At 47.2% G+C, this 22,743-nt stretch overlaps 1 protein-coding gene across 1 annotated transcript in view; it reads left to right on the top strand.

Moving 5' to 3' along the window:
• The first annotated feature begins 4,794 nt into the window (after nucleotides 1-4,794).
• The window catches only part of syn2b (synapsin IIb), a 36,272-nt gene continuing 18,323 nt past the window's right edge, over nucleotides 4,795-22,743 (top strand). Inside the window, exons 1-2 of the mRNA XM_047025669.1 lie at nucleotides 4,795-5,258; nucleotides 20,780-20,837. Coding sequence (XP_046881625.1) covers nucleotides 4,891-5,258; nucleotides 20,780-20,837 — 426 coding nt within the window. The 5' untranslated portion in view covers nucleotides 4,795-4,890. The remainder of the gene's footprint in view (nucleotides 5,259-20,779; nucleotides 20,838-22,743) is intronic.

The raw sequence follows: 22,743 nt of genomic DNA, 5'->3' as shown, positions 1-22,743 counted from the left end.
AAGTAATCCAGACAAACACATGTACAGTATTGTAAATTCACAATTGTGTTCATATTTTACATACATTATATTTTATAATCTACAATAATGTAGATATTTGATATAAACTTTTTAAGCAGATTTAGTTTTCGGGTAATGCTTGTAATATTTGTACTGGAGAGGTCCAGGGACTGAGGTCAACAATGTCAACCAGTGACCAGGTCACACTGTCACCATCATCACTCATCAGATGCCCGATGAGGTCACAGAACAAAACTAGCCTGTCACTACCGTCATTGTTCAATAGCAGCAAATAACTTATATTGACATTCTTCTACACTCTTTGATAGCAGCCATCAATACAGGACACGTTAAAGATACAACAGAAACTAGAGGACGGACAGGCGGAAAATAAAATGGTGTCGCTCGATTGATCAGGAAGATGAAGAACGCACTATAGCACTACAGTATAGCAGAAAAATACCTGAGAGGTTAGTCTCAGCATTCACATGGCTGTTTCCATGGCAATGCAGCAGCTGGCTATGCTTACAGATGGTACATCAAAAGCAGGCTCGTCATTAAACAGCAGCCGAGCTGTCTGCGCTGTAGCCTGCTTCTGAAAGAACCAAACGCTCACCGTGCCCTAGTGCTTTGAATCATACATATCTGTCACTGAACTGACAAACATCCTTACAGACCAGCCACAAGCAATGGGACTTGTGGGCGAAATAATTACAGTATAAGTAGTGGCAAACTACTAAAATGATACAAAATGATCTAAACATGCAAATGCAAACAACAATCCCATTTCTAGCGTCGACAGATGATGAAACCAGATGAAGCAGATCCGAGATGATCAGGATGATCACCAATTCAATATTTCGGTCGCTCTTCACATTGGCTGGGTGTTATTCTTACCCACCTGTCAAAACAACCTTCTCCCATATCAAACACTGCACAGTCCCAACAGCCCTGCTAACCTCCCAGCCACCCCACCCCACCCTGTCCACTCCCCTTCCAGACCAGACCAGACCAAGCCTCGAGCCTCAGATGTCCCTCCATGCCCTCACATCCTATCTCTTCCACATCACTGCTGTCGAATATCCACATGGCACACAGCACCTGAGTCTGCCAGCCTCCGGAAGCTTCTGCACCACATTTCATGTAGTCCTCTAAGCTTCACTAACAGCATGAGGGATTCAATGATCTCAAATTCAGGTTTAACTAGGGATAGGATATACAGAATTTGGAGGTTTTAGTCCATATTTCATGTCCTAAAGTTTATCTAATATAAACTAGCAGTGAGAGATGGTCTGGAACAGGGGACTGGAGGGGCACAGCTCCGCAGCAGCCGTGCTGCAGTGCTATGTGTGGCCGACCAGGGCTGTGCTTGTGTTCATCATCACTGAATTAGCTCTGATCCTTCATGCAAGCCCCACACGCGACATGCGACACACCACGGCTGCTACAACGCACCAGGCTTATGTTTTTCCTCAAAATGTTCATGAAACAGATTCTCTCACACCAGAGGCTAAGACACCGGTGCAAAGTGTTTATAGCGGTAATAATCGTGATACATCGTGCTGCCAAGGATGTGTTGCCAGGAAAGCAATCTAGACTGCTATGTAGATCGTAGAAGGATTATAATTGATTGTGTCATCTTCAATTCACCACAATTTAACACAATTTCGTCATGTTATGTTAAGGTCATAGTTGAATGGAATTGTTATTTGGTACTTCATGGAATCTCCTCCTATTTAGTAGCACTGTCGACACTGTCGAAACAAATTATGTATTCATTTGGCGTATGCCTTATGGGTCAGCTGCGTTGGGAGGTGGTTGGTTATGTAAAAACTTGGTTTCTACTCCAGCGCCTCAGCTCTGCCTCAGGAGGAAGGAAGAGTCCAAGTCCAGGGTCCTCTGTTCCCAACACAGGAAGTTTAGCCTGGGAATCAACAACTCCATTTAAAGCCTCGGGTTTGGAATGGAGGAGAGGGACACATCCTTGATCCCAAGTGCCTGTTGAAACAGAGGAGATTGCGAATATCAATAGTGTAGGAAGATAGGAGGAGCAAACAATGTCTCCCCCTAAACGGTCCAGTGCCTACATCACGAGAAGGAATCGCAGGCAGATCGACGGAGGACCGTGGATGCTTTGAGCCGAATGGGGTGGAGAGACTGTCAGCCTGTGTCAGTGCGTGGGCGGCGGTGCTCCTGGCATCCTCACTCTGCACTGTTTACATAGCCTTGCTGTTCAACGGCACAACGCCAAGCATGGGTCGGACCCATTCTGATAAGCCATGACTTGATGTTTAGTTGTGTGCTCAACGTTGACGTGTAGAGGACACAGACACAGACACTCGTACACACGCAGACAGATAGATTTGAAAAAGCCCAGCAAATATTTGTTGTCGTTGTTGCATGAGCTCGATTTGCAGCGCTTTCTAATGATCCACATTTGAATGATTACTGAACCTCTTTTAGAAATAACTTCAATGGATTTTTGTATACAGGATGTCAACAGTAAACCATCTACTGAAAGCCATACTGTGCACGTTTGCAGTTAGTTCCTTCAATTAGCCTCTGTGTCTCTAGGCATGGCATTCTGTTTGTCTGCTTTTACCTTGTCATGAAAAATGTAGGACAGGAGAGCTTAGCACGTAAGTATGGCTGCTGTGCAGTGACGCACAGTGTGTCGTCTGATTGGGTACTCTCCTCTTCCCTCCCTCCCCACTCTCTCCACTCCTCTTTCTCCTTGTGACCAAGGCAGCCAACATCCTCCATATTCTGTAAGACTCTAAAGGTGAGAGTTTTATTCACGATCTCTTGCTTTGACCTTTACTGGCAAACTCCTTTCTGAGGAGAAGCACCCTTACCGGAAAGCCACTCAAAATACACAATTTTGATTTATGACTTCAGAGCAGCAGCTAATCCAATCTCGTAAGATTGACTTCCCTCTCTGGCTGCATGGAGAAAGCAGTGCCACACATACGAACGAGATCCCCAGGTGTCAAACTTTCCGAATGAGGGCCGTATTTCCAGAATGAGCTGAGCATCCTTTTCCTCAGAGCTGAAGTCATAACACTTGCGCGTGGTTATTTATAAGTGCGGTGTGTATGCAGTAGGCATGTTTCCCCTTTGAATCTGCTCCTTACATTTACATTTAGTCATTTAGCAGACGCTCTTATCCAGAGCGACTTACAGTAAGTACAGGGACATTCCCCCCGAGGCAAGTAGGGTGAAGTGCCTTGCCCAAGGACACAACGTCATTTGGCACGGCGGGGAATCGATCCGGCAACCTTCTGATTACTAGCCCGACTCCCTCACCGCTCAGCCATCTGACTCCATGATTAAGGAAGCAAAACAGCAGGGAGACAGTCTTTTCCCAGCAGTGCTAAAGACGCTGCCTCTGTTGCCTCGGAGCCAGTATGTGTTAGAGAGAACGCTGAGAAGCGGAGATTAGGGTATTTGCTTTACAGAAAAAGGACTGTGTGGTGAAATTGCAACTGGGGAAAGAGGTATATCTGCAAAACAAATTCTCTCAGTTGGTAGTTTGATCTTCTGCCTCATCCAAGGTTCATTTCACTTACAGATAATCAATACTGCAGTCAATCCCGTCCATTTGTCTAGCTTAAATAGAGTGAGTGGATCCCACCCACCGCTAAATTACCAATGCTCAGAAAAACCTACGGCTTGTTTATCTTGCATGGGTTTGCATGTGAAGTGGGTGGTTGCAATGGTAACAAAAAGAACAAACAGTGAAGTACACGAGCCTGGGCTGTTAGGGGACTGGTGGAAGTGAACCTCCCAGAGGGTCTGGCTTACAGGTACAGAGAAGAAACAATCACCCGGGTGTCTGCAGAGCAGAATGCCGTAGCACTAAAGAGGAGGAGGTGCATGTTGTTAGCCGTGCACAACTATAGCTGTCCTCATCCCCTGCCTCTGTTCCTTTCTTCTCCACTCGTCTCCTTTCCTCGCCTCCCCTTTCCTCCACTCTCCTCTCTCCGTTCTGCCTGAGCCGTAGCCGAGCAGTCAGATTCTCCCACCCACGATTTTCCACTTGGTCGTTCCCCCTGAAGCAACGCATGTGACCGCGGTAAACAAGAAGGGGCCAGAGGATGACCATATCCCCCACGCCACTCCTCACAGTTCCACACCCCTGACACAAATGGACGGAATCCCCCCCCCCCATTCTTCACCATCAATAGTGGATGGAGGTCACCCTGAAAAGGGGGGGTGTGCAGGGGGGGTGGTGGGTTGGATGGTGGTTACAGAGGGGTGGGGAGGGGGGGGGAATACCGCTGGAGCATCAGAGTGGAGGGATGTTTCCCCCGTCCTCACTGTCTTGTGCGCGCTCTCCGGAAACCCCTCCACTGGCTACGGTACGACAGACACACGTAGCCGGTGAGGTCGTCCACAACGAGGGAGGAGAGAAGGAGAGGAGAGGGGGGAGGGGAACAGCCAGTGAGCAGGCGTGTGTGTGTGTGAGAGAGAGCGAGCGAGAGGAAAGAGGGAACGGCAGAGCGAGTGAGAGAGCGAGAGAGGGAGGGAGGGAGGGAGAGAGAGAGAGAGGAAACAAAGCAGAGGGAGAGCATCTCACGCTGGCATTCAGGCTGCTGTAGCTGAGGCGGACAGGCAGAGCAGGGGGACAGCCATCTCTACCTCACCCTGGGGAAGCAGCTTCACTCGCACACACACACACACACACACTCTCTCTTGTGAAGAGTCGCGGGGAAAGCTTGGGAGGAGGGGACACACACACGCGCCTCGCTTGGCTGCCGTTCTGAGAGTCTAGAACCTCCAGTCTGCCAGCCCTTCCTCAGATCCACCAGGAGAAGCACACCGGAGACCGGGCTCCCTCATCCTCTTCAGATCCGTCCGAGCGCACGCCGCCGCCGACCGACCGCCGCCATGAACTTCCTGCGTCGCCGCCTCTCCGACAGCAGCTTCATCGCCAACCTTCCCAACGGCTACATGACGGACCTTCAGAGGCCCGACCCTCCGCCTCCCCCTCCGCCCACAGCCACGGCCCCCACCGCCGGCCCCGGCCCTGCCACAGCGCTGGGCCCGGCCACCCCCACGACGCCCTCCATCTCCCCGACCCCGGAGCGCCGGCACCAGCCCGTCCAGTCGGCGGGCTCTGGCTTCTTCAGCTCCATCACGAACGTGGTGAAGCAGACGGCAGCCTCGGCCGGCCTGGTGGAGCAGACGGCCGTTCCCGCCGCCGCGTCCAAGAAGTTCAAGATCCTGCTGGTCATCGACGAGCCGCAGCACGAGTGGTGAGTGTGCTCCTGATTGGCTCCCCCCCCCTGAGTGCAATCAGGGGTGTCTTCTGGCGGCTGATTGTGATTGGCGGTGTCCTTGCGCTTAGAGTTTGATGGTGGGCTGCAGGTTGTGTGGCTTGTGTGGCTGGGGAAGGTCTGGGTTCAGGCAGGTTGAAGGGAGATGAGATCCATGGAAGAGCCATGTTTTCACGTGCATGATGATGTCAGTGAATCGTGATGTCAGATGTGCATTCGACCCCACACGTGCACTGATGCCACATAGCGCGTTTACTGATATCTCTCTTTCTAATGCCACCCACTGTAGTTATATTTACGCATGTGCAACGAGATATTCCTCAAGGGTTCGATATTACACCTCCACTCCCCCCTTCAACACATCCACCATGTTTGGGATTGTTGTTCAGTTCACTGCCACCCTTTCAGCCATTTCAAAGATTGCCGTCGTCGGATCATCAAATGAAGTTCCCCAGCGTGTGCAGGGAAAGGGTGAATGGTGGTAACTGGCTCTGGAATAATTCATGTGGTAGTACTATCACCATAGTGACTGCAGAACGTGTTCGCCTCCCCGTGCCACATTCAAGGATACGTTTAGAGTGTGTGCCGGTGTTCGTGTCCTTTGATGTTATTTGACATCATCGCTGCCAGTGTTGACGAGACTCGTTTTTTTCAGCCCCCTGACTCTGTGTGGTGGACTGTTAGGAAGACCCGGAGTGTGGTTTGATGGGGACGTTTTGGATTAACACGTGTCAGCTTTCTTGTAATGGTGCCGTCAAGAGCATTCACTTCATCAAATCCAGATTTTGATGACTCGCGCTACAGTGCATCTTGGTTGCAGGGCCGCGGTTGTCAGACGAGGGGGGCTGTTGTGATCAGCCGCGACAGGAAGGAGGAGTCCATCAATCCAAGATCAAGCCCAGTCACATGACTGAGGATGCGACCGTCCTCGTGCTATCCTGACCACTGAGCGTCTCTGGTCCGACCCTGGGTTCAGGTTCTTTGTAGCTATTGATGGGTTTTATTAAGATCAATAGACCAGAATCTATGCTCAGGTATTATTGTGACCCATTCAATGACCCATGACCCATTCAATACACAGTCATTCTGGACAGAACATGCTGGAAGAATGACATTGAAATAAAATGTGGACCCACAATAACAGTTCTGCCGTGGCCATTAATAACAAGTTGACTACATAAAATGACCCCCATAAATGTCTGTTTGGTAGTTTGTGGTTATAGTGGACAAAAATAGATGTGGCCCCTTCAATTAATTAAGAGAAAAATATTTTTTTTGTTAATCATTTGCTCAGTGGACTTTTCAATCCCACTCTCCAAATATTAGCATCTCGCTTGCTTTCATCCAATTAAAGCGCAGGGCACGTTCTGCATGTTATAGTTACACACCCTGGACTCGTTTCATCCCTCACTGCCAGAGGACGTTTGCGCATTCATGGTGGCTCCAGAAATGTAATTAAAGTAACACATTTAACATAGTTGGACTGAATGCAATTACGACATACTATGTACACCCGCATTTATATCTGAACCGAAATTCCAACGTGTAACATCAACATCCCCAAGACAGCGTGGCCAAGACACCCTCTAGAATGTTGGGAAACGATGCAGTGTGAAGAAAACAACATGAATATTTCATTTATTTCGGGAAAACCCTGCAAGGTTGCAGCCTTACAGGGTTCTACACATCCAACTAAAGGCTATTGATTTCCCATTGAGTGAGGAATGGGACAGAGCTCTCAATAAAACGGACCAGAGAAGAAAAATCTCCATTGTGATTCCCTGTATTGATTGAGTTTAGCTTTCAGCAATAATAATAATGTGAGTCACCCCCCCTACCCCCCCTATATACACACACACAAAAAGTCCATTCACATTTTCTTTGAGAGACCGTTTAGACGCGGGAGACCCATCATCGTACAGAAGGATGGTATCGGTAGTGGCAGCTTCAAACCTGCCAATCAATAACACGGCGTCCGGAGACAGCGTCCAGGCTGCTTTGTATGTGTGACAGGGTGATGTGAACCCAGAGCGGGTTACAATAGCAAGCCGGTATCAGTCACTCTCCTGTCACTCATCTCCCTGGCTCATCTCCCCGGGTCTTCATTGGCAAGTAGTAACCCTGTTTATTACTGCATGTGTGGAAGCCAGGTGAAGCACATCAAGTAGACGGGGGAGAGGACACAATGAGATGTCAAAAGTTGCCTGCTTAATGTGTGATAGCCCATGATTTGTGGTGCTGCACAGAGTCTTGAGTGTATGAGTGTCCCTGGTTGAACAGTGCATGGCTATAAAAACAGCAGTCAGATGCACATTACAGCTGCTCTCAGCCCAACACTTACTTCCTAAACTCCAGAAAATACACGCACTCACAGATGTAACTGCAAAATGGGCGCCGGGAGTGAGGCTATCAGGACGACGCGCGTCATTAGGGTTATGTAACCGGGGCTGTTGACCGAGACCAAATCCTCCAGGCTCTCCAAGGTGGAGGCGAGGGAGCGTCGAGGGAAGAAGAGAGATTTGGATATGTCCCCTGTCTCTCCTTCTCTTTCCCTTCTGGTTCGTCACCTCGAGCGTCCCATCGTGGTGTCTCTGGAGGGGAAGCAGGAGCGAGCTCAGGCTCGTCCGGGATGAAGTCATGAGAAAGGACGTGGTGATTCATCCCATTCACCCCTGAGGGACTCATCTGGGATCTCTCTCGCTCCCTCTGTTTTGGTGTGTGCTTGAATGGGAGAGAGACACAGAGAGAAAAGGAGGAAAACAAGTAAATATGCTCATGCTGTTTCCATTTGACAGCAGTGTCGCACAGCTCAGTGTATAGTGACAGCCAGTGTGAAGGTGGAGCTTATCTCAGTTATCCCCAGGGCTATCACCTCCACAACAACTATTACTTGTACTGGGCACTCGAATGGATGTTCTAAAGGACCTTTTCCCGACCACTATAAATGATACCACACCACTGATTAATCCTTTTTCTTCTTCTCACTTTGTTGCAAAGGATTGAAAAAGCACACCCTGGTTATAAATAAGCAAGAGATAAAAAGCCTTCTGTACAATGCAGCCAACCAGCCTTCAGCAGCCCTCTTTCATCCTATTAAGGTCGAGATTCAATCAACAGTTCCTACTGCCAGGCAACCTTGTGCCGTCCAGTATCTATTACACCACAATGACTGATTTATGGGCGACAGAACAACAACCCAGCAAATTAGACACAGTGGAGAAATGAGCAGAGAAAATGTCACGCACAGCAGAAATATGATATGTGACGACAAAACAATCATGATTATTATTTATTGTCAAGAGGGGAAATAGATCAAAACGTTAATCGTAACAATCATCTGTTACCGAACCGTACGCAGAAACTGAGAGAGAATTTAAAGCTGGCAGGGGCCTGGAACCACTTAATAATAACAATAATAATAATAATAAGACTTTATTTATGGAGCACATTTTATACTAGAATTGAAGCTCAAGGTGCTTTACATAAAATCAATAAAAAATAATAATACAAGTCATACGAGTAAATCACATACTGTCAGCTATCTCAACTAGCCTAAGACAACAGTGAGAGTGTGATAGCACACTCCCTATGTGGAGCGTGCTGCACGACCTACAGTATCTACAGCTCACTGCTTAACAGTCATCTTGTGATTAGTATGTGTCGTCAGTCCATCTCAGCGAGGCTTCTCTGAGCGCTTCCCGATGCGGTCACACCTCCGACTGAGAGAGAGCCTATTTCCGTCCCCGCACCCCCGCACCCCCGCACCCCCGCACCCCCGCACCCCCACTGCCATGCCCGGAGAAGCCTCCTCCTGAACCATCTCACCCCGGCTAAGACATGTGATGTTGCTACAACACGTCGAGTGACAAAGTGGCACACTGCTGTCAATAATCCACGTCTTGCTTGTGTTAACACCGCATGACACAGCTGGGGAAATGTCACCAGTTAATGAAAGGTCCTGATTCCTCAGTTACTTATTTCCATTTCATGAAGCAGATTTCCCGTTAGTTGCAATTCAGGGGGGGGGGGGGGGGGGCATATTTCAATTAAAGAAAAGGGTAAAGCCATATGAGTAGGTCTCCAGGAGGAGGTGTGATTATCAGTGTTTATCTTTGTAATAGCTTTGTCTCATCAACTGATTAAAAGCCAGTGCTGCCAGTTTTCCCCCTTTAAGATGGTCCTAATCGATATTGCAAGCTCTGAAAGCAAGTTGGCAGTTTCCATCTTGTTTCGTTTACAGCCAGAAGATTCCTAACAGCGCCTGGGCCTTGCAGCCAAACCCAATACACATCTCAAACTAATGGCCACACTGCAAGCCAATCAGCCAGATAGTGCTCAAAGACTCAGCTGCTAATCTACATACACCATCAGCTTTACCAAATGTCAACAGCTTGCTGACAAGGACAGCAAAAAGATGTGCGGTACGCTTGATTTGAAAATTACCAGATGGCCAAATACTTAATTGGTTTCAGCATGCAGTATTTTGTGACGGTCAAGGAAAAGGTCGGTTTTCATCATGGTGGCATTGGATAGAGCAGATCAATATCCTGTCGTCACCACGTAGCTTTCGGGTCATTCGTTTCCTGGCAGAATGACCTTTTAACATGTCGGAGGCCACAGCCTGCAAGGTGACTTTTTTTTCCTCTCTTTCTTCCTCAGTCTACTGATGCAGAATAAGGAGGCAATGACAGGTTGAGAGGCTGAAAAGGCTCCCTTCTGTACACTGCCCTCCATCAGGACATTTTGTACACAATTATTAAAGGCAACGGGAGACGGTATTGAATGTGTAACCCACAAAAGTGAATTTATTTTGCATTGCCATGGCAACACCCGTTCATCTCTTATCTTGGGGTGTGATATTCGGCATGCGAGTAGACAGGATTTTTAACACCTGTATGGTGCTTGCACCTTGTGGACTTTTTGAAATGAACACTGATGTCACGTTCAACCTGGACCTAAAATCTACACACCATGTTGACAAACGGCCCACGCAAGAAAGGCACGAGGCTGTCAATCAAACTCAATTGGGTTGGGACAGATAGTACCACGTGTTGCGCCGGTCCACACACATTACCTGGGAATCAACTGATCTCGGTTAGTCCACCATGACGCTGTCAGAGCCCTAAAGACCCTATGTCTGACGGCAGTGTTTGCCCAGCGTGGTCTGGACCAAGCAGAACCCTTCCCCTAGAACCCAGTCTCACTGGGCCTCTGCTTCACCAGGCTCGTCATCGCTTGACTTGTCCACTTCTAACGCTCCACAGGCCCCCAGGCTGACAGGGCTGGGGACGCACCGACGGTTCTCATGTGTCCAAATCTCGACACTCTCACTTCTCTTCCACAAGTATGGTGGTTTTTCTCATGAAATCAGGGCAGCCATTGGTGGTCATCGATTAGAGTGTTGTATTCCCAATGTCACCATGCCTGATGGGAATCTGATCATTTCAGGCCTGTTAAAACGATTTCCGTCATGGTCAGAAGAACAATATAAAGAGGAACACTATTAAGATCTCCAAAGTAAACTTCAGCAAGGTGACAAATCTAGATGTGTGTGAAGTGGTTCATTTCTTTGATGTGGATGGTTTGATTTATTGTTAATCAGCGATGATAAGCTGCAGTGAAAATAATAAGGCACAATGGTGGCAGCCCCTTAGAAGCTTTTCACTGTGTAAAAGTGATTGTTGAGTAGTGTCATTCGTTTTGTGTTGAGGTGCAGTCAGGGTAGCTTGGAGATTTTTCATTTCTGCATACGGAAATGGCCCTTTCCACTGTTAGAAAGAGATCAGAGAGATTGCGTTTGAGGAGGCTCGAATGTTAACTTGTTCTTCTCTAGACAACGTGGAAGCAGGAAATTGCTGCCATTGCAAATTAAATGTGCCTGAGATAGTCAGTGAAAATAATTGTTCTACAAATGCTAACTGCATATGTGCATCCGAGTACATACTGTATTGAACACCTGTGGATCTTTCTCTGACAATCTATCTTTTCTGGTCAATGATTCACTCTTAATGGACACCTGCATACAGTACGAGGTTGTTTTCAGGATTCTGCGTTCCGATGACGTCGAAAAGCTTTATTGAAACGGGAAGAACCAACAAATGAATGGCAAAATATTGACGAAAGCAGCCCTGTCCAACCCATCCGTTTATTTTCATCCATTCTCCCATGCCGAGTTCTCCTCCTCTGACCTCAACGAGCTTCTTAGCAACACGTTAATTAACATCAAACTCAAAGTGTTGTTCATCATCATTATATAAGAGTAGGCATCGATAGTCTGTGTTTTTTCTGTGAGACAAACAAATTGAATTTGTTTTCAGTTGCAGGCAGCTAAGTGGACATGCTGTCCCGCAGCACTAGGTAGCCTTCATTAGTCTCTCAAGCATATGGCGTTGAGTCATGCCTTTGATAGAGGCTACAGTAGCTGGCTGGTCAAAGTGCCAGGTGTTGGTTGTGCTGCTTAGCAAAGCAGTATCTCTGCCCACTTCTCATGGACTAAGTAGAACTGCCTGGCAACGTTTCAATACACAAAGCCTCCGAACAATACCCCATGTAATCATCTCATCCTACAAGAGTTCGAGTTTAAAAGCGCAGTACAATGAATCTCCGTCGTAAACACGCATCGTTAAACCACGGGGTACCATAAACGATGCTCATTCAGGTCTTCATGTTGACAGTATTATTTCAAATGTGTTTGGAGACAGTGGCAGTGACATCTGCGTGTGCCTACACTGCGCAGTGCGCTGTTTAGCAATGTCCTTACTGCACGTTTACATTCCACTGGAACTGAAACGAATGTTTCGAACAGCACTTGACACATGCTCAGACACCACCCGAGCACCACCTCTGGATGAACATTCTGCTGAAAGGAATCGTGAGAAAATGACTATCCATACCTTGCCGAGAATATTTATGTCAATGTAGAGTACTGAAAGCACAATTATCTTTTCGTGCTGTCAACCCAAACACTCACTGAATGGCTGAGAACAATGTGTCAGGGACTATTCTTCACACATTGGAATTTACAGACGAATAGCTCTATCCATTCTGGTCCAAACGCGTTTTTATTCAGCCCCGACCGACGGGGAATCGTGTTCATAAGCTCACAAATGACTTGCGGCTTTCCTCCTGCATTCATGTCTGCAAATGAAATCAATGGCTGGTAATTGATCTTGATCTCTCTTCTACACAGGCTTCTTGATTTGGATAAATGCTGCCAGACCACGAACACTAACAGAGTTAGTGCCACTGTTGTCGCCCAACATGACTAGGTGGCTGCTGTTTGCTGATAAGCCTGTTGTGGGTGTACTTAAATTGGTGGCGTAAAACGCCACTGTTATGCCGAAAGCTCCCATCAATCTCTACAGGGCGCACACACAAAATGCATGTGCCGTACACGCACACACAAACATTTGCGAGTGCACACACCAGTACACAGCCATCCATCACCCCCACACATCAATCAGGGACTCACGTGCCACTTCCAACCAAGCACTAAAACCAAAACTGGCGGAAAACCTCTGAGGTTGAGGAGACGCGTGTACCCCGTCACCACCACCGTAGCTGGAGTCGTGACTCGCTCTCTGCTCTGCTCAGCTCCAACAGTAAATCACAGCCCTTAGTCCTGCACAGGGCACAAAGGTGTAGGCTGGGCCATTTAATCTTACCCCGGGTCTACATATGTCCTCAGGGGGAGTCTGGGGCCCCTGGCACCTGCCCCCCCCCCCCCCCCCCCCCCCCCCCCCCCCCCCACCTGAGCCCTTGTCTTCGCTTCATTGACCGTTGCCTCAGCAAGACACTGGGCTTGACATATCGTCCTCTCTCCTCTCCTCTGGCAAAGTGGCAGTGCTGCGGCTGTGATGAAGCACAGCGATAAACGACAGAAATAGAGTTTGGCTCTGGAAAACTCGTTGTCCTCCTTCCCCAGGGCGTCTCCCACTTCTCGGCTCCGGGGGCCAGGGGAAACGACAGCGTGATTCAGGGAGAGACGGGTATACTTCAGTCACAGAGGTTTAATTAGGTTGACTGTTAATTACATTGCCTCAATGGTAAAGGGGCTTTCATCATTTGAAGCCGATGCATTACAACCGCTACTGTACAACTGTTGAAAACTGTCAGCAGCAGGGACTGAGACTCGTCCAAACGAGCTGGCTGAACACTATGTTTAGATGCTGTAGTGGGGGTTCCATCAGGACATGGCACAGGACAAGGATATAAACCTGTCCACCGAACTGATATCCATGCAATAACGCCAGTGAATCTAATTTCCTCATTAAGTCCTGAGTAGAGACAAACACAATTAGGATTTGGGGCTTTTGAGCTCCAGAGTCTGCAGGCTGAATCATTCGTGACGTGTGCTGGGCAGGGGCCCCCGCCTGCCTGTGATGTCACCGAGACCCGAGCCTGATGGGAAGTGAAAAGAGGGCAGGACGTCTGCAGGGTCGCGTGGACGGGCACGCCACGTCGCGCGCCTGTCAAGCGTTGGTGTGGCGCGCCACTGATCCGAGTACACGTGCTTCCTCTGCAGCCGGAGCAGAGTAAGCGCATGATCGCCAGAGGGCACGACACTCCACCAATGGCAGGATGCTATCAGAGACGTCTGGGAGAGACCGGAAGCGGAGCGGTGAATGAGGGCAACAAAGATGAGGAGAGACAGAGAGGGTGCGGGAGGCGGGGAGGAGGAGGAGGAGGAGAAGGAGGAGGAGGAAGAGGAGGAGAGGAGGAGGAGGAGGAGGAGGAGGAGGAGGAGGAGGAGGAGGAGGAGGAGGAGGAGGAGGAGGAGGAGGAAGAGGAGGAGGAGGAGGAGGAGAATGTTTGGAGAAGAGCAAGAAGGAGATGGAGAGAGACAGGGGGAGGAGAGAACGCCGCTGCAGATGGACGCCACGATTGTTTAGAGGGAACAGAGAGAAGGGAACGACACGTGTTCAGTCACCGTGACTCTGGGGCATCGCTGTAGCAGATCCCATTACAAGCAGCATGCAGATTACCCCTTAATAGACGTGCTCCACGTTTATCTAATAACGCGGCCCGGGAGGGAAGGGGTTTGGGTAAACATATCTTCCTCTCAGTGGGTGTCTCAGCCTGTGGTCTGCTGAGCTTGGCTGGGCTGCAGCATCTTTCTGTAATAACCTTATGGACTATTAGGTCCACAGATGAGCTCTCCACGTCCATCTGTGGAGTGGGGCAAAAAGAGAGCATTGTGGGAGCACATCGCCAATCTGATCTTTATCATTTTAGAGTCTCAAGCAAATGGTTTTCCACACACTGATGTCATTGACCAAGCTGTCCACCAGTGACTTTTAACGTCAAATTTTGTACACTTACTGTGCTGTAAACGGGGAATCGTAGATGGTGAGGTAGCTGAATAAGGTACATTTAAGGCACTGAGGGGAAGAACAACCAAACACAAAGCCTAACGCTGGTTGTTCACCGGCCTTTCTCGACCCCCCCACGCACTTACCGAAAATGCCACATATTTAACATCCCCCTAATCTCTGCATGGTGGATTTCATCCGCATGTTGTTGGAGGGAAACTTCTCTCATCCTCGTTCTCTCATCCTCTGTGGGCGCCTGCGTAAGAGGCCCGCACCGTCTCCCGGGCTCTGCATTAGCATGGCTGCACAGCCACTGAATGCATCCTAATTACTGTCACAGAATGCCACGGATCAGAGCAGGGCTGTCGTCCCGGGAAACCACACAATATCCAACAGCTCCGCAGGATGCGAGTAATGAGCATCGCTGAACCGTACACAGAGGCTGGTCCCTTCTGCATAGTGACCCGTCTGCAAAACGATGCAGTACAATGTCTGAGAGGGGGGTTGTAAAAGCTCGCAGCTCCTCGGCTGTCTGCATAGCTAAACACGGCAATCTTGTGCTGGGTGTGGGGTTGGCTTGTGGTGATCAATGGAGGTCCATGCGAGGGGCCATCGAGTGTTAACCCCAATAAATGCTTGTGTCACTTTTCCTTCCTCTGGGTTTGAAATATTACAGCAATTAACCAGTGGGGTAGTGTAAAGGTTGCTGGAAGCACAGGGATAGATGAATGGCATGTTGTTTGTTATGATATATAAAGGTAAATATTCTGTAGCCAACAGTCATTCTTCAGATTCAAGGACGCTTTCAGCAATGGTTGTTTCCTCCCAGCCTTGCCGGAACCGTAACTCTACAAACACACCGTAGACACACCCAAAGACCTCTGCAATGGACACTCACTTCTATGTTCTTGTTCACTGGCTTGAGCCATGGCAGTGAGTCCCTGTTTCCTGTCGAAGTACTCCTTGGAGTGAGCGACTGAGGGAAATACAGCCATGAAACTGTTGTTGTATCGGGCACCCACGTGCATCACATCAAGCTGTGTTGGTGTTGATAAGTTGTGTTATGTCATAGATCCACACAGGCGCACTGAAGCTTGAGGTTGCCAGCACCTCATCAGATCTGTGCTCCTCTGTCACGGCGAGAGCTCTCCTCTATGACGCAACCTGCTTTTTCCAAATTACTTCAAAAGCCGCGGTGCGTTTTTCTTTCCGACAGCGAATGGCTTTTGTGATCATGAATCCTGTCCTCAGGCAAGCTGCCATCTGGCGGCTCACGGGGTTCTCATCCTATCTTTGTAAAGTTTAATTTATTACACCCACCCAGTGTCACAACTAAGGGGTGAACGGGGTTCAGAAGAACTGCAGGGAAAGCAGAAAGAATGAGGCAAACGTTGGTGGGCAGATACTAGCCCTACTGTGGGACTGCTGACGGTGCAGGGGCGACATTTTATCACAAGGTCATTTGTCATTAACTTTTTATGACAGCTCTCCTGTCAAATCCTTTTCTTTCTTTACCATTTTGTAGAGACAAACACAAGCAGTCAACTCTTCAAATTTAGCACCTGCCTCCACAGTACCCAGGTGGAAGTACTGCAAGGTTTTGTGCCACATCCTTAGCCTGTGCTTCTGTAACAGTCAGGATGGAGACATAAAAGCTCAGCTGCTGGATCAAAGCAGAGTGACACAAAGTAACTAAGAAAAGCTAAGGTCATGATTTCTGCCCCAGGCTGGTCTGGTCTGAATCACTCACAAACACACAGGAGATACAGAACAACTGCAGTGGCTACATTTGGGAAACAGACACAAGCAAGCTTTATTTATCGACGTGAAATGTTCTACTACAAATATGAACCTGTTTTAAGCCATGTTGCCTTACTGCTACCTGGTATTGCTGGACCATGCCGCTGTGGATGTCCACTTGATACTAACCCTGTGGGACGGTGTCAGGCAGACAGAGTCAGAGGGCGAGGACACTGAAATCAAGTCTGTCAGACGAGTGGAGGATTAGGAAGAACCATCTCTTTACTTTCCTAAATGATTGGACAGTGCACCAGCTGATAAGGGATTCGGCATCTCACTTGAGCAGCTCAGATAGGATTGCTGGCTAGGTCGTAGAAACCATGACTGCATATCACAGATGGAAGTAGACAATGATTGATGATCTAGTGAGGGGAAGACTCACTGGGAATATTCAACATGTACTATTACTCCAAGAGTGTGTGTTTGCTCATAGTTTTTCTCCTAGATAAAAGATCTCCCCTCATTTAGAATTGATTAGTTTTCCTGTCATGTGAGTCTCAATGTAACAAATGGATAACATGCAAAGTTGACTGAGAATTCTGAATGAAGTTGGTGGAAGACTTTAGGACCCAGGAGACAGGGCTGCCTTCCTTCAAGCTAAATGATCATATCATTCTACAGCCCTCCTTGATAGATGTGTCCTGCACTTTGAGCAGGCAGCTATTTAACCTCACCTTCCTGTAACCCCAGGCAGACAGAAATAAATGGACACTAGGGCCTAAATGTAGCCTAATGTAGGTTTGCCCGCTTGTTGCTTAAACCAAATCACTGCACTGCTGCATGTAGGCAGAATGGTCGGTTATATTTCACGAAAAACGTCATCAGAATCATAATTAATACTAAACCACACAATTGGCTATTTTCAATGAATACCCTCATTTTCCTGCAGTATTTTAAACTGCATTGCTTGAGACACATTTCCAACCTAACCCGTTATTCAAAATGTAAAAGTCAATGCTCTCTTCTGATCGCTCAAGTTCCGTTTGCAGCTATAGTGTTAATGCCGATTGAGTGAATTACAACAAAGCTGACGTTCTATGCAGTGTCAGCTCTACTCAGTGACAGTGACAGTCTCCTACTCTGGTAAATTACACACAGCAGCAGACAGCAAAGAAGAGAGAGCTCTTCAACCATGGAATAAACGACAAAGCTGTCACAGTAAGCCGACGAGATAAAAATAAATGCTTGGTGGATCTCACTGGTAGGATTGAACCATTCAGTTTACTTATACTATAAAAACGTTGGAGCATGTCCTGTATGCTGCCTAGTAAGTCTCTTGTGGTAGCGCTTGGTCAGGATTTTCACCTAAATCTCATAGCTAACATCTCTACCATTTCAAATCTGAAGCCCTTTAGTACATTGATGTATCTTACCACATACACAAATCTGTCGGTGAGTGTTCAAGTTGTAAACATACAGAACGGCATTCAATTCATTTGACTACAGCTAGTCATCTAAAGACATTCTTGGTTATTCTTTTTAAGAACTTCATTTTGAATCTTTTCCCAGCCCAACTTTTCAAACATAACATAGGCAACCAATAGGGAGCTGAGGCATGTCAAACGGTCTGAACCTGAGTTGGGAGAGCTGTAGCAAGTGAGTTGTTTGTGTGTATGTCATGCTGTCCCAAGCTGATATAACACCTGCACTTCACACAGTCTTTTTCGCCCCCCCTCCATCTCTTATCTCACTCGCTTGATTTGTTTAGATCAAAAAGGGAATTGCATAAATGAGTCTCATAAATCAGGTGCCCAGCTTGTGGCCTCTTTCACAAACCTTCTCTATTACAGTAATCCTCCGGGGTAGAGAGGGGCTGCCTAGCTCAGAGGATAGCCCGACTCACAGGCTGCTGGTAGCCTGAACGCATAAATAAAACACCTGCCTTAACTGTGACCCATAAATGCGACACATGGACACCGTATAAAGAAAAGGTAAAGGACACCGGTGTTGTCGCCCGACTTACCGTAACAATACCTCAACCCATGATTCCAGCCCCGACCATTGCTTAACCCTACACAAAACCCATTTTTAATCTCTTGAGACCAAACCTACCCCGACCTAATACCAATGACGTCTGGTCATTACAGTTAGTACTCAGAGATAGGTACCTCTGTACACCCCCATTCCAAAGCTCTATTACTTTAAAACGCTAGTCACACCACAGCTAGTTTGAGTCATCAGCACCCTGTCCACAACTTTGCAGTTTCTGTGGTGGAGTTGAGCATGCATTATGTAGGCCAACAGTAGAACCTCCCATAACTGCAAGGAGCCCCCTCTGGCTAAAAATGCACACTTGCTCTGGTCCTCTACTTTGGCTATAAGCCGTGTCTGTCTAGATTGCATCAGGGAACTGAATAATACGAAGATGGGATGAAAGGCCGATGTCCAACTCAAATCATACAAATCATACCTCCAGCTAGAATGTGATGAGGCTTTTCATAAACCCTCATTAGCCCCATAGCGCTTAAAATAGGACTTCACTTTATTAGAACATTACACCACATTGGGATAAGCATTTTGAATGCAGCTCAGTCGATTATGTCCCACATTCATATCTGTGTTCCGTGTAGGATTCAGCCGTGTAACATGGATTTCAAAAGACATTCAGTGCGGAAGCATCCTCACATGCATTCCAATATGCTCCCGTCATCCCTTAAGCATTTTCCACTCTTAACAACTTGTGTCATTTGTCACACATAATGTGATTTAGGCGGTATATTATTTCCCCAAAAACTTGGAAACCAAACGTTTTGGAATGATGTACTCTTAAATGATGCCATCAAATGAAAGGCAGTTAGTCTCCTTTCATCTTCTGCACAACATGCCAGTGACTGTACATCTGAAGGCTTTTGTGACACCGTAAACACTGCCCGTCGTCGGTGGCTGACAGCTCAAGGTTACATACTCCAAAGACACGCTCGGCTCTCCCCTCATGATCTGGTCCTCTTTGTGTGGGTGTCAGGTGGCTGAACGGTGAGGGAATCGGGCTAGTAAATCTGAAGGTTGCCAGATCGACTCCCGGCCGCGCCAAATGACGTTGTGTCCTTGGGCAAGGCACTTCACCCTACTTGCCTCGGGGGAAATGTCCCTGTACTTACTGTAAGTCGCTCTGGATAAGAGCGTCTGCTAAATGACTAGATGTAAATGTAATGTGTGCGCCTGCCCATCCGTAAACGACAGAGGCATTCTCGGCCTCCTTTCTCATCTGTCGTGTGCTCTCAGTTCCCGCTCTGCCTTCTCCTTTTCTCCCATTGATTGAGAAGAGGCTTCATTTGTACAAGAGTCCGTGGGCTGCTGCAGACTTCAGGACTCCACCAATCAATAAACCAATGGTTGGGTCCGAGCATCTGCAGAACATAATAGACTCACCAGGGGCCAACATTGTTGATGGTTTGTCTAGACTTTCAAACCTGACTTTTTAATTTGAGGTGTCTCAGACATGCTCTGCGGTCTCAGTTTTGTGTTTTGTGTTGAAGACTGCGAAAACCTTCTCTTACTGGTATTGTACCACCAAACTATGTTGGAATGATCTTTCCCTGCAACACACAGGATGTCAGACACAACAGGTATCATATTCAGAATTCAGCCCTGAATTCTGACATTGGTCACACCAGCAGCTCTTTCACATGTCTATTTTTAGCTGAAGATGAGAGTTTAATCCCATCTATGATAATAAACACGCCTTGATCATCGAATATGTAAAGACGATTTCTACACCACCATAATACGCTGTTCCAGCACCCCCACCTGTCACAATAGCAATGTGATGAGAACCATTTAGGATTCTGTTTTCACTCTGAACACACACTCCCTTCTGCTGCAGGATCAGAAAGATGTGCAGTCAAACACAGTCAACTCAGCAGGGCCGTATAGTCCCATCAAAGCAGACTAGATGTTTCTCAGCCCTGAAGGCTACTGACCAAAAAACACTTTACGTGAGAGGAGGAGTTAGAACACGTCACAAGAGAAGCTTCCAGGCGTCCATTTTCTTTTCAAAAAAGAGTGGATTTTTATTCCCAGAAGATGGCAGCATTGCAGAGCCTCTACTTAGTGGAGGCTCCGGATATTTCTACAAGAACCTATAGAAGGCTTTCTGCCCAAACAAGTAAACGCGGGTCATGTTTTTATTTTGGTCAAATGTATTCGAACTTCCAACAGATCAGACATGACTCATGGAACATTCATTCACCAAGTGGTCTTATATTTGCTTCACTGCTATAGTAACGGCTGCATTGATATTGAGATGTGGTTGTGCTGTAGCACCAGTGCAGCTTAGCTGAGTGAAGGTCGCTGGTGACACCTGAACCCAGGCCAAAACTGTCAAAAGCTCCACCCACATTTTCAAGATGGTGACATGATGTTTGACCATGTTTCTTTCTTCTGTTGCAGGGCTAAATTGTTCCGGGGAAAGAAAGTACAAGGGGACTATGACATCAAAGTGGAACAGGTAAAACACACACTTGTTCTCATCCATCCCAGAAGCCTTAAAGCACCACCGACAGCACTTTCATGCTGCTCCGTTTATGGCCCTCGTAGCTCCAGGAATTCTCCCAGGAGTTGATTGTGAGGCACAACGTTAAAATACTTGGTAGGACTTTAGAATAATGGTCCGTTGTTAACGAGTAGCTACGCAGGAAGTAAAAGGTCGTACTACGTTGACACTGAACTTGTCTAAAAAGTGAACAATTTAGTTTTTTTACTCTTAACATGGTCATGGCATTTCAGAAGCTTGTGCCTCAAATGGGTTCTTTGTGGAAACCAGTTTATGAATATTATATCCCCCAAAAGACGAGGTGTTTTTATCGTCTATACTGTCCTTACATCTCAAATCGGTCAGATATCTTCTCTGATGAACTCTGATAGGTTCAGTCTCTAGAGGTTCCTCATATGGATTTCGAATGGGGGAATGTCCTCCACAGCTCTGCTCTCTGCTCAGAGTGGAGGCCGATGAGCGATGTGTGACCTGCTCACATGTACTGTGGCATCACATGTTCAGCTGGATCAGGAGCTGGTTCAGCGCATCGGGAAAGGTTCCGCTTGGATTCTGCAGTTCTCCGCCGCCCTCTGACCTCTGGAGACACTCAGACCCCTGCAGCCTCACGTCTGGCTTTCGTTACTGTTCTGCTCCACCGCAGTCTCCTCACACACACACACACACACACATACCCCCCCCCCCACACACACACACACAGACACACATGCAAACACACACAATCTCTCTCTGTCCCTCGATTTCCACAGACACTCTTTGTAAACACGCCGCACACTCACATTTGCAAAACTTGCACCTCTTCCTACCTTTTGCCCAGCTCTCACAGACAACGACAGGAAGCCAGAAGTTACACAGTCATAAATGTGATGAGACCACAACACATTTACGCTGTGACATCACTGGCATGATTGTATGCATACATCCCCCAAATGTAAATCGTATGTACATTTTAGAAAAATTAACTGACAAATCCAACAAAATGTGAACGTGTGCTCAAAGGGACAGTTGTTCCTTTACAGTAAATACATTATCTCTACTCACAGAATAATATCAACAAACTCTATACTCACCCCACTCTTAAAATTTTTTATTCCCCTCCACATTGTCTTGGAGAAAACGTCTGAGTCACTCCACTGTCAGCGGAGTATGCCCGTACGCTAACTGGTAGGCGTTTGTCTGGGCCTTCGATAAAAAAAATGTTTAGTTAATGCGTCAGTCTCTACTTGAAAACCACAGCTAGTTAAATGACTAATGGTTAAGAAGAAACACCTAATTTAATTTCACTCATAAAGAGAACAGGACAGTGATATTGCATCTCACGGTCTACTAAGAAACAAGAGTGTGTGGGTTTGTGGTGAATCATCCAACCTCAGATAGGTTCTCAACTTGAACACATCACTGTCACTAGACTGTGATAACGGATAACCTAGTCAAGAAACAACAGAAAATTCTCTATATTAAAGATTTAAGCTTGTCAGACATTCACTGTAATGCACATGAATATGGTGGAAGATGTAGCAATGATAGGTATCATTATACCCGCATATTGAGAGGTCATTGAGAGGTTCAAATGTACATCACATTGGATATTTATTTTAATTATTATCACGTCAAGACGTCTTAGCCCTATTGCTCGGAAAGTACCAAGTCAATGAAGGGAATAGTTGAGACAAGTTCAAGACAAAATCAACGTATTTATTACACATATGTAAGGTTCAGGTGTCTGATACACTCAAGTTGAGTATCACAGAAGAGTGGACAATGAATACAAGAAATCAAGGGAATATATGGTATCACAATATGGGAAGATACAAGATGATTAGCATAGCCTTCACAGACAAAGGACACTGTATGCTAGATA

This window comes from Hypomesus transpacificus, chromosome 9, assembly GCF_021917145.1.
Source record: "Hypomesus transpacificus isolate Combined female chromosome 9, fHypTra1, whole genome shotgun sequence".
NCBI classification, from domain to species: domain Eukaryota; kingdom Metazoa; phylum Chordata; class Actinopteri; order Osmeriformes; family Osmeridae; genus Hypomesus; species Hypomesus transpacificus.
The sequence above is the reverse complement of the archived record's forward strand: the minus strand, read 5'-3'. Positions and strand labels throughout refer to the sequence as shown.